The sequence below is a fragment of the Loxodonta africana genome, chromosome 3 (genome assembly GCF_030014295.1).
Source record: "Loxodonta africana isolate mLoxAfr1 chromosome 3, mLoxAfr1.hap2, whole genome shotgun sequence".
Classification (NCBI taxonomy): domain Eukaryota; kingdom Metazoa; phylum Chordata; class Mammalia; order Proboscidea; family Elephantidae; genus Loxodonta; species Loxodonta africana.
Window position 1 is genome coordinate 72,070,842 of NC_087344.1, and position 12,549 is coordinate 72,083,390.

The 12,549-nt window shown below is 45.3% G+C and overlaps 1 protein-coding gene across 4 annotated transcripts in view; it reads left to right on the forward strand.

The window, feature by feature from the left end:
• Positions 1-8,673, forward strand: part of AGO1 (argonaute RISC component 1) — a 38,452-nt gene extending 29,779 nt beyond the window's left edge. For all 4 annotated transcript variants that reach the window (XM_064281707.1, XM_064281708.1, XM_023554523.2 and 1 more), the window contains 5 exons: positions 37-231; positions 2,141-2,275; positions 2,879-2,980; positions 3,295-3,494; positions 3,735-8,673. In XM_064281707.1, the coding sequence (XP_064137777.1) occupies positions 37-231; positions 2,141-2,275; positions 2,879-2,980; positions 3,295-3,494; positions 3,735-3,843 (741 nt within the window). In that variant the 3' untranslated portion in view covers positions 3,844-8,673. The remainder of the gene's footprint in view (positions 1-36; positions 232-2,140; positions 2,276-2,878; positions 2,981-3,294; positions 3,495-3,734) is intronic.
• Positions 8,674-12,549: the final 3,876 nt, after the last annotated feature.

A 12,549-nucleotide genomic window follows, 5' to 3' on the forward strand; every position in this document is an offset into this window, starting at 1 on the left:
AGGTTCTGGGGACTGATCCCCCTCTTTGATTGACAGGTGGTAGGCAGCATGGATGCCCACCCTAGCCGTTACTGTGCTACTGTACGGGTGCAGCGACCACGACAGGAGATCATTGAAGACTTGTCCTACATGGTGCGTGAGCTACTCATCCAGTTCTACAAGTCCACTCGCTTCAAGCCTACCCGCATCATCTTCTACCGAGATGGGGTCCCTGAAGGCCAGCTCCCCCAGGTAGGGCCCACAGTAGGTGCAGAAAACCCTCACCTTGAGGCCAGAGGGCTAGGTGCTGCCAACTTTTCTAAGCTATTGGCACTAGGAGATGCTACTTCAGATGGAGCTCTGTTAAATGGATACCTTTGGGGGCAGGAGTAACCACTGAGGGGTGGAGTGTACAGCATTGATAGACATTTCTTCTTTTAACAGCAGACCCTCAGTGCCTATTTACTAGTTGATTCATGTTGAAGACTAATTCTGTAGATCAGTGGTTCTCAAACTTTAGTGTACATTAGGATCATCTGCTTATTAAAACACTTTGTAGGGCTCTAGCCTTAGAGTAAGGAGCCCTAGTGGTTCAGTGGTTAAGCACTCAGCTGCTAACCAAAAGATCGGCAGTGTGAACCCACCAGCCACTCTGCAGGAGAAAGATGTGGCAGCCTGCCTCCATGGAGATTTACAGCCTTGGAAACCCTATGGGGCAGTTCTACTCTGTCCTTTAGGGTCACTATGAGTTGGAATTGACTCGATGGAAATGGGTTTGGGGTTTGGTAGCCTTAGAGTTTCTGATTCAGTGAATCTAAGGTGGGACCCTAGAATTTGCCTTTCTGACAAGTTCCTAGTTGATGCCATTGGTTTGGAGACCACACTTGGAGAACCACTGCTGTAGGCATTCATTCATAATGTCCCACCTATTCATTCTCACTGCCAAGCCTTCATATTCTGCTGTTTAGATAGAGGTGGTTGCCTTGACTACCACTTAATAGTAACAATAGCTACTACCATTTATGGAGCACCTCTTATGGGCCATGAACTACACTAAGCTCTTCATATATGTTCTATTTAATGCCTTCCATAGCTCTATGAAATAATAATAATTATTATCATTCCCATTTGACAGATGAGGAAACTGAGACTTGGAAATGTTAAATGATTTCTTCTATGTCACCCAAGCTAATAAATGGTGGAGCTGGGACTCAGACAAACTGATCTGATTCCAAAGTCGGTGATCTTAACCATTATGCTCAGTTTCCTTCAAGTTATCTAGTGTTTCCTGTGAGATAAATTTATCATATCACTTCTCTGTTAAGATATGCCTAGGGCCTTCACATAGCCTTAGGTTAAAGTTCAGACTGTTCAGGAGAGCAGTCAGCATTATTAGGCTCCTACTAGGTTGTGTATGATTTTACATAATAATCTGTCTTAGCCTTCACAACAGCTTTGTCAGGCAGGTCTTAGTAGTAGTATTAACAGATATGGAGAAAATGAGACCTAGGGGAGCTAATTATTACAGGGTATCAGGGCAATACAACTAGATAAAATTTGGAATTAAACCTAGCTTTGATTTCAAATCCCATCCTTTTCTACCATATGCTTTGCCCCTCTCTCTGACATCCAAGCCCATGGCAACTATTGCCTGTTGTTATTTACCTGTGGCTTCTTTAGCTAGTCCCTTCTCTTATAATCCTGCTTCCTTATAGGACTGAATTCATCTCATACCTCTGTACCCATTCATGATCTATTTATCTGCTCTTCTCTGGTGGTCCAAACTATGTCTGCTCTTGGAGCTCATAGTGGCAACTCCCATTGTCCTCTTAATCCTGAAATCGACATAGTTTGGGGCATTGATTTTGGTGATTTCTCTGTGAATCTTGACATTAGGTCTTTTTATGCATAAGAACCAGGTAAGTGCTCCATGCTGATGCCAAGCCTCCCAGTCAAGGTTTTATAGGAGCATATCAGGTAAACTGAGTATAAGGCTGATTTTGACTGGAGGGGTTTGGCATCCCCAGTGGTTGGGCATCAGCTTATAAAGGGAGGCTGAGCAAAAAGGGATATTAAAAGTGGCAGACCCTTAGTTCAGAAAGGTGTATGAACTCAAGAGGAGCTGTGTGTCTCTTTGTTTCCCTCCTCACCCTGTGCCTAGATTCTCCACTATGAGCTGCTGGCCATCCGTGATGCCTGCATCAAACTGGAAAAGGACTACCAGCCTGGGATCACTTACATTGTGGTGCAGAAACGCCATCACACACGCCTTTTTTGTGCTGACAAGAATGAGCGAGTGAGTTAGGGATTGAGGAGGTCACCCATACCGGCATCCTGCCTCCCTTCTCGTGGTAGGGAAGAAGCCCTTGAGATAAAATCTGAGTATTTAGTTCTTGGTCTGTCCATCCTCCCTAGCCCCTTCTTTCCCTTGTGGCCCTTCCTCTAGCACTTCTCTCCCTTAGTTTTCCCCTCTTCCACTCCTTCCCTTATACTTCCTCCCACTCCCCCTAGTTCCCTGGCCTAGACCCCATATTTAGACCAACTCCCAGACAAGGGAAAGGGAACTACCATTTATTGAACTTCTCCTATGTGCCAGATACTGTACAAGGCGTCTTCCTCACAGCAACCCTGTGAGGTAGGTAATATTATTATCGCCACTTTAAGCTCAGAGAGTTTAAATAATTTGCTAAGACTATACATCTAATAAATGGAAAAACAAGGACTTGAACACAGGTCTGTTTGAATTCAGAAGCCCATTATTTTAGTACCCTGTACCCTCTGGGAACAGCAGTGTCCACGTCACTCTTGGGGTTCTGGTAGAGTCAGAATAGGATTGAACCAGGGCCCTAGTTAGGGCCAGGCAGGTCTTGGGATCTTGGTTGTGTTTGTTTCTCCACAGATTGGGAAGAGTGGCAACATCCCTGCCGGGACCACTGTGGACACGAACATCACCCACCCATTTGAATTTGACTTCTACCTTTGCAGCCATGCAGGCATCCAGGTAGCTGGGCTATGTTCTGGTGTTTCCAGTGGGTCAAAGATTAGTTGATTATTACCACTGTCTCTAGAATATGTCAGTCATCAGTGAGTGGCGTTCACATCAGGATTGTCCTGAGTGCACCTTAAACAGAAGTGCACTTTGAACATCTTGGGCAGGTTGCCCATAAGAGGGGTGCTTTATGAATACACAGCTTCGTGCCAACTTGTTCATGGGTAGGTCATCTATTCTAACAGTAGTCTTGACAATGATCCTGTTCCTTGTCATCAGCCATTTCTCTGCCAAATCTGGGGCCCCTCACCTTTCTATCTTCCCAGGGTACCAGCCGACCATCCCATTACTATGTCCTTTGGGATGACAACCGTTTCACAGCAGACGAGCTCCAGATCTTGACATACCAGCTATGCCACACTTACGTACGATGCACACGCTCCGTTTCTATCCCAGCCCCTGCCTACTATGCCCGCCTGGTGGCTTTCCGGGCACGATACCACCTGGTCGACAAGGAGCATGACAGGTGAGGCCTAGGGTCAGACTGATTTCTTTTTTGCTCTAGCCTTTTGTACCAGAACCTCTCAACTTCTTTTGGATAGAAGGAAGTGACGATGTTGAATATGGTGTCCTTGGGCTCATCTGCTGGAACCTGGATTGGGGTTTTCTCTTAAATTGGTATGGGAATTGGCTCCCCAGGGATAGGTCAGGGGATTAGCAGCAGCTTTGTTGACCAGGAAGGACTTCTTTCATTTTTCTTTTTCAGTGGAGAGGGGAGCCACATATCTGGGCAGAGCAATGGACGGGACCCCCAGGCCCTGGCCAAAGCCGTTCAAGTTCACCAGGATACTCTGCGCACCATGTACTTTGCTTGAAGGCAGAACGCTGTTACCTCACTGGATAGAAGAAAGCTTTTCAAGCCCTAGGAGCTGTGCTACCCGAATCCAGAGGAAGCAGGGAGGAGGGAGGTGGGGTAGGGAGGAATGTAGAAGGACATGTTTCTTTCTACAGAGTATGTGAAAGGGTGGGGAACAGGGCCGGCAAGCCAGACCACCAGCCAGAAATCTGACATTCACCTCATGCTCCCACCCTTCACCCCATTTTGTCACATCTGGCCCTGACTCCGCTGGACCAAGAGGGGCTGCACCGGTGCCCACCATACACACAGGTGTCTCATGTGACTCACAGTGCTAAAGACCCATGCCTGACAGCTTGGTAAGGTCGGCTCTTCAGCCCTGCGGACAAAAGCTGGTAGGTTTGGGTTCAATATTTCAGACGAGAAAGTGAGGGGCTTGGGAAAGTGGGTGGGAGGAGGGAAGGAATTTTATAGGAGCCTTAATCAGAAAAGGTCTAGATTTGTTTAAGAAAAAAAAAAAAAAAAAATGAAAGCAGACCCAGATGAATATTTTAGGATACTAGGTGTTTTAATGGGTTCAGAATCCAGTTTGTAGGAACATTTTTATTGCTAATGGTTTTGGTTGCTCCTCCCCCAGCTGCCATCCCCTTGCCCATATTCCTATCTTTCTGCCCTTTCTGCCCCACCTTACACCCCCTCCCTAACAGACACCCAGCCCCTAATAAGACTTAAGGCACTATGGCACTTAGCTCTGAAGTGACACGACCCTGTCTTCCTTCCGCCTGCTGGTGGGTAACCAGTGCCTTCCCTGTAATGGTAATGCTGCAGAACTGCAACCTTTTGTACCTTTCTTTTGGGGGATAGGGTAGGGGTGGGAGAGGAGGTAGGTGGGGAAGAAATACCCCTAACTCAAGCCTCCTGCCAGAATGCCAGCTATTTTGCATTTGAAGGAATTGAGGTCCACATTCATTAAGCTTTTAAAAAGATCACACCCTCAAGATGGTTGAAATCCATTGACATTTGCACTTTCAGACATGACAGGTTTCAGAGCTGCTGAGATGACTGGCCCCTGGCCTTTCCATTTATGTCTCTTTCTCTCCCTGTCCCCCCACTTCCCACCTTGGCCGGGTCTGGAGTTACTTTCATAGCGTATCTCATTCTTGGCTTCTTTTTTTCTGATGGTCAAGTCTCTTATGTTTCAATATTTCTTAACTGGGGTGTCTTATAACAAAAGATACTTAGGTTTAAGATAAGAAAAAAGAGAGAAAACTAAATGTTATTTTTATACCATAACTTGAGTCTATTGCCAAAATCTGGAAATCCCTCCCGTGCCCGCTGAGTTTACATCCCAGAAACATTGAGCCATCAGAAGGAACTGTGTACCTGACTTGTTCTCTGGCCTCACTGGGTAAGGGGGTGGTTATCTCGCCAAGGTGGGGCTCAGGCTCCAACTTTCCTCTGTGCAGATAATACCTTTTTCTTGCTGCAGGCTTCTGCCTCGGCACTGCTCTACAGTTTTTCCTGCAAGTGCATCCCTTCCTTTGGGCTGTCCTCTGACACTTTGGCTCATCCCTGATTCCAGTGTGTCCTGTGGATGCTCTGGGAGATTTTGCTGCTCCTGTAGCTTCTGTTTACACGAATGAATTTTTCCTGGTTTCCCACTAGGGCATGTGAGTGGGCAGCATGGTTTGTATTTTTTTAAGTCTCCTTGGACAGAGATGGGCTCTGGGCTCGGCTCTCTTGCAAGACTGTAACGGTAGGGGGTTCTAGCTTGGTGCCTGCTGGCCTTGAGGCAAGCCCCCCTCCTTCCTTGACTGTTCATTTTTACTGCCCCACTGCCTGGGATAGGGAGTTACAGCTACAACGTGGATATTTCTCTTTTTGAGGAGCCTGGGCTTGGGTTTGCTCCAAACTGGTGATGAAGCCATGACACTTTAGACCTAGCCCAGGCTTGGAGGCCAGCTGGAGGAAGACTGGTCTGAATCCTGGCCTGTGCTGTTAGAGCTACCCTTTCCTGTCCCCAGCAGCCCTTGTACAGACCCAGATTTGCTATGCAAGACAGTCTATCCCAGATTCTGTTCTGGTTGGCTATATTGTTCAGCGACTTCACAAAACGTAGCATAAACATTCATTATGGAGAAAGCATAGGACTGTTGAGCAACTCCTCCTTTACTGCTTTGCTGCTGGCTACAACATGGGCTGCCCCAGGGGTGTAAGCCCAGCTGAAGAACAGAAGGGAGAGCTTTGGGAGGAGGCAGCTCACTGGAGAGCCTACATTCCTTACACAAGTGCCTAAAGAGAGTGATGCCAACACTCCATCTGCCCTGTCCATCGCCTTCATATCCTGTCTACTTCATGTTCAGTCACCCTTTGGGGGAGGGGAGCTCTCTTGGGACAGTGGGCTCTGCACATTCTCTTCTTGGGTGCATTTTGAGGCTGGGATCAGGGCAGTATTCCCGGAGGGTCCAGTCATTCACCAGCATTTGCAAATGTCTGTAGGGAGCAGGTGGCAGCCACCTATTCTCAGCAATGAGTTTGTGTTCTCTTCTTTTCTCTCTCTCACTCTCTCCAGTCAGGTTTTGAGCTGGGGCTTGAAATGCTTTTTTAGCCCTTTTGGCATTGCACGTGCCATTCAAGAAATAATAGCAAGAGGAGCAGCTTGGGCAATGGCAAGAAAATGACTTCTTGCTTGGATTTTTTTTTTTTTTAATTCTGAGACTTGAAAGATACCCTTGATTTTGAGGCTTGTTCTTGTTTGAAAGGTGGTGCACACAGGTTGAGAAGTGGTGTTGGCAGTAAGCTTTGACTTGCTTGGATTTGGTTTAAGCGGTGCTTCTTACCCAAGCTCTGAAGAAACTCTGGGGAGGGGACCCCAGCCTCATTCTTTTAGACAGGTTTTTTCCTTCCTCCATTCCACTATTTTGCCTTCCTTTTCCTCTCCTCTCTTCTGGTCTTCCTCTTCCTTCTTTCGATTCATTCAGCTAGCTTGCTGGCCTGCTTGCCTGCCTGCCTATGTGACGATGAATTCTCTGCATGGCTGCAGTAGTCCCACCATTAGCTGGCAAGATCAGGGTTAGCTCCTTGATTACAGAAGACCAAGAACTTGTTCCCCGAACCTGGTGGTGTCTTCCCTGGGCTGGACTGCCCTCAGGCTTATACTGGAGCAGCAGGCCTGCCCAGCTGGCATGAAATCAGGAGAGCTTCTGGCAGCTTTCACACCTATCCACTCCTTGGGGATGGTTTATCCTCATTACTTTTTCTAGATCTGGCTCCTTTTCTCTGTACCTGGGGCCTCCCTTTTCTGAGGATGTCCTAGGGTTGAGCTACTCGAGTATCCAGGATTGGAGAGGTTGGAGTTGGCTGTGGGGGAAGAAGAGCGTGATGAGAAGAGAAGGGAGAGAATTTGGATAAAATGTGGAAAAGGAGAGCACTACTCTTTTATCGTTCTTACAGGCCAGTGGGTCACATTAGAGATTGAGGTGCTATTGCTGGCCTCTGGGGATAAGCCTGGGGCTGTTGCTGGGAACTTAAGACTTAGTATAAATTCTTCAATTTAGGCTGAAGAATATGATACTTAAAAGTATGAACTCTCCCTAAAAAAGTTCCTGGTTCCCACCTGTTTCATAGCTCCTCTGTTGTCCTCCTCTTTGCCTAAGCAACAGTGTTCTTGGATAAAACTTTTTCGGTCCAGAATTCTGTGAATGAAGCCAGCACCCAAGATGGGCAGCCAGGGAGACTCTATGACACTTTTGCTGGCCCATGTGATGTCTGCAAGGCTAGTGGAACGATGGTCTAGACTTGCACCATGTGGAATGAAGAAGGATGGAAGTTCTTTCCCCATTAGGATAGAAAAGTCAACTCAATCTAGTCAAAAGGCAGTTTTGGGAACTGCATTAGAAGGAAGTTATTTTTATTTATTTACTGGGCCTAGGCCAATCCAGGATGGTAGCTGGGATGCCTTCCTTAAAATCTCATCATGGCAGGGATATGCAGGGCACTAGTTCCTATTTGGCCTTCTAAGCAGATTAGGGAGAAGAGCTTCTGTGGTTTTCTGTTTCCCCCCACTTATTAGGACTTGCCTTCTCCCTGGTCAGGGAGAGAGGGTGGGTTGGTGCTCTCCCCTTACTCTACTCCTACTGACTTAGAACCTCTGGCTGCTGCTTGGGAGCCCAAGAAAGGGAGTGGAGGGAATGGGCTAAAAAAAATAAAAAACACACAGAATGGGGGTGAAGGATGATTTCCTTCTTTAAAAAGGAAATAGGAAACCTTCCAAGGATTGTGCAAGTAAAGACAATGTGTCAAATGCACTGAGTCCCCTGGTGTAGTAGCAATAAGGAAAAATGAAAAGACATTTCCTGTGCACACAGTCCAACCTGATTGGTGTGTGCGATGTTGCACTTAGCAGCCATGTGCTGGGCATGTGTGACTACTCTGGGTTTCACTTTAGTTTCTAAAGTTTTTATCCCTCTCAAGTCCAGCATGGATGGGGAGATGTCCCTGCAGCCCCACAGCTGTGTACTTGTTTGCATTTGTTTCCCTTTGAGACTTGTGTTTGTGTCCTGCTTTGAGCTGTACCTTGTCCAGTCCATTGTGAAATTACCCCAGCAGCTGTAATGTACAGTTCCTTCTGAAGCAAGCGACAGCAGCAGCACAATTCTGTGTTTTATAAAGACAACGGTGGCTTCTATTTCTAAAGTGCGGTCTCTTTTTTTTTTTTCTATCAGCAGAGCAGAACTGTTGGGATTAATTACATTTCTGACAAGTTTTAGGTTAGAATAATAGATGGTTATTAAGAGCAGAACCATCACATCTTAAGGAGGAAAGTGTGGATAAAACGAATTTCAGAGTACTGAAACTGCAGCTGTTCATCTGGCTTGTATGCGGTCGTACTTCACGGGGCCTCCATTATTCTTCACTCAACAAACATGCAAAACACTATGTCCAGTCATACTGCAGAAGAGGAAGAGGCAGGAACAAATCAAAAATGAGAAAAACAGTATCTCCTTAAGGAGCTTAAAGTCTGGTGGGGGATATGAGTAGCCAAATAGTTCCCTGGTAGAGAGAGAGAGATGAAGGACTGGAACAAGGCAGTAGCAATGAAGATGGAGAGGAAAGGACAGATTTGAGAGATACTGAAGAGATCTAATTAACAGGAAGCAATAAGTGATGGGAGCGGGAGAGAGGAATAGAGACTAAAGACCAGGTTTCTGCTCGAGTTAAAGATTTGGGAGTCATACTCATAAACGGTAGTTAAAGCCAAAGGAGCCCTCGTACCACAATGGTTGAGTGATCGGATACTTACTGAAAGGTTGGTAGTTCTACTCTGTCACATGTGGTCACTATGAGTTGAAATAGACTCAGTGGCACCCAACAACAACAAAGCCATGAGAATGAAGAAGATGGCTTAGGTAATAGAAGCATAGTGTACAACTCTAGGAAACACATTTAAGAGATGGAGAGAGGAAGCAGAATGTAAGGTGACAGTCACATCACTGCTACATAACTTGTATTTTCCTTGACCAATGAGATGGGAGAAAAATCTGGAGAGTGGAATAGGGCCTGAAAAGGGAGTGATTAACAACATAAACAGCTGCAGAGAGGAGGAGGTATTATTTTATCTACTCAGTTTAGCATCCTACACCTCATTTTCTCTGGGATCTTATAACTACGTGATTTATCTTCAGTATTTTTGAAAGTGAGCATTGGAAAAACCTAATTTAAATAAGGGTAAGACTGAAACTTCCCAGTTGTTTACCACAATCACCATCCCCCCACCCCCCGCCGGCTCCTCCTGTCCTCAAGAGGTACTTGTAAAAGAATAAAATGAAACCTACTTTTGTTCCTAACCAGAGTCATGGGTAGTGTTCCAGTGCACTCTTTAGCACTTAGCAAATTGCTGTATTTACATGACTGTCTCTGGGGAGCTTGTGAACTCTCAGGAGCAAAAAATACATTTTATATTCATTTTTGTCATCTCAGGGCCATAGCATATACCAAGGGGTCAATATTTGTGAATAGAATTGAAATGAGCTAGAAATCTGGTTCATGAATACAGATGAGGGAATCAAGAAGTGATATTGAGTGCCCAGGATGGACTGAGCATTCCTGAATCTTCAGGTAAGCAGAAACTTAAGCAGGTTGCCATTATCTTTTCCCACTCTCACCCCAACTTGGAGGCTCCATAGTTTTTTACTGGAGCTGGTGGTGGAATTGTAAGTTCTGGTATTCCTCCCTGGTACTGCTAGGGTACTGTCATTTCTGTGCACTGGGGGAAGGTGATTCAGAGCTAGATTCTGGCAGAGGCCCCAGTAAGAAATCTTCAGCGGCAGCCACTGTGTGTGTACATGGGTCTAGCATTCCTCTGGAGGCCAAGTGTTGTAACTTTCCAAATGCATAGCTAACCTGTGGCTACCACCTGCCAGGTTCCCATGGGAGAGAAGGTTTTTAAAGGCTGGCCATATCTATGCTTTTCAGCAGTAAGGGTTAGGAAGACTGGCTGAACTTGAAGAGCAAATTGGAACATGGAGCAGATTTTTCCCAAGAGAAATAAGATTTAAAATAAATTTATGAGCCTGAAGGAAGCAGAAGTGATGTTTAGCAGAGAGAGTGGGAGGGTGACCATTAGGGGAAATTTTGCTATAAACTTCAGTTTTAGAAATGATTGAGGCTAGACAATCTTCAGGATTTGGCCATTGGTTGTTACCCAGGAGCCTGGGGCCTGTATTATCTGGGCCTGAAGCCCAAAGTTTTTAGTTCAGCCTTCTAGTTCCTCTGGACATCCGTTTTCAGCATTGGTTGAGCAGCCTTCACTCTGACCTATCAACTGGCAATATATACTGTAGCACATTCTTATCTAGCAGGTGCTTTGGGACAGAGTGAGGCTGGATATTTGTGGTTATCTCTTGACTTTAAAAAACCGAAAAAACCAAACCCACTGCCATTGAGTCAATTCTGACCCATAGTCACCCTATAGGACAGAGTAGAACTCCCCCATGGAGTTTCCAAGGAGTGCTTGGCAGATTTGAACTGCCAACCTCTTGGTTATCAGCCGTAGCACTTAACCATTACGCCATCAAGGTTTCCCTCTTGGCTTAGGAGACCCAGAACCTCATGGCAAAGATTGGTGGCTAAAAGGAAGGGTTGTGTAGTACAAGGAGAAGATTAGTTTCAAGTCCTGAGCCTGCATCATCCCAAGGCTGCTGTCTGCTGCTGGAATGGATAGCATTGAATTAGAAAATGAGCTCTCCCATTCTGTTTCTAGCTTTCAGATATTTGTTCCTCCAGCTATAGGCTGAGGAAATCCAGTAGGCTTAGAAGGTACACAGAGCCTGATAGAACTTCAAAGCAGCTCTCAAGGAGAGGAAGCTAGAAAAGTAGACTTGCTGGGACATTAGGGTGCAATTAGAAGTTCCCCACTTATACACCATAACTGCTTTCACCAGGACACCATGTATTATGGATTGAATTATGTCCCCCAAAAATACGTGTTGTGCATCCCAACCTCTGCCTGTAGTTATAATCCCATTTGGGAATGGGTTGTCTTGTTATGTTAATAAGGCAGAATTAGTGTAAGGTATATCTTGAGTCAATCTCTTTTGAGGATATAAAGGAGATTAAACAATTGAGCAGAGCAGAGATTGGGTAAGATAGATGCCAAGACACATGGAGGAGATCTCCCAGGAAGCAGCAGCTGAAGAGAAGGACCTTCCTCCAGAGCCAACAGAGAGAGAAAGCCTTCCTCCAGAGCCAACAGAGAGAGAAAGCCTTCCTCTAGAGCTGGAACTCTGAATTCAGACTTCTAGCCTCCTAAACTGTGAGAAAATAAATTTGTTTGTTAAAGCCAGCCACTTAAACAAACAAATTTATTTCCGGTATTTCTGTTATAGCAGCACTAGGTAACTAAGAATTTGATACCAGGAGTAGGATGCTGCCGTAACAGATACCTAAAACATAGAAGCAGTTTTGGAGTTGGATAATGGGTACAGGCTGGAAGAGTTTTAAGGTGCCTAGTAGTAAAAGCCTAGATTGCCTTTAAGAGACAGTTGGTAGAATTGTGGATGTCAAAGGCAATTTGGGCGAGGGTTCAGAAGGAAGTGAAGAGAACTATAAAGTCTCGGTCGTCTTAGAGAATACATATGGCACCAGCAACAGAATGTTGCTAGAAATGTGGACATTAAATGTGCTTCTGGTGAGATTTTAAAAGAAAATTACAAACGTGATTGAACAATGGAAGAAGGGTGACGGTTTTTATGAAGTGGCAAAGAACTTGTCTGAATTGTGTTCAAATGTTTGATGGAAGGTAGAACTTGTAAGTGATGAACTTGGACATCTGGCTTATGAAACTTCTAAGCAAGATCTTAAAAGGCTGTGTGGTTTCTCCTTGCCGCTTATAGTAAAATGTGAGAGAAAAGAGATGAACTTAAAAATGAACTGTGCAAAATGAAAACAGAACTTAAAGATTTGGGAAATTCTGTTGTATATGCTAAGGTCTCATGTCCTCAAATGTTCACCAAGGAGGTGGCTACACAATCTTTTGTTAGAGATTAAGCCTATAACTAATGGATCTAACCAACTACCACAGCAGAAAACCCATCAGCTTAGACTGAAGGGGACAGAGAAAGAATCAAAGGAAAGAATACTGTCTGCCTTTTGGAATTCTACAGGCAGGGAACAGGCCGAAAGAGCCTGTTGTCTTCCAAGAAAAGAAAAGGACTATCCCTGGAGT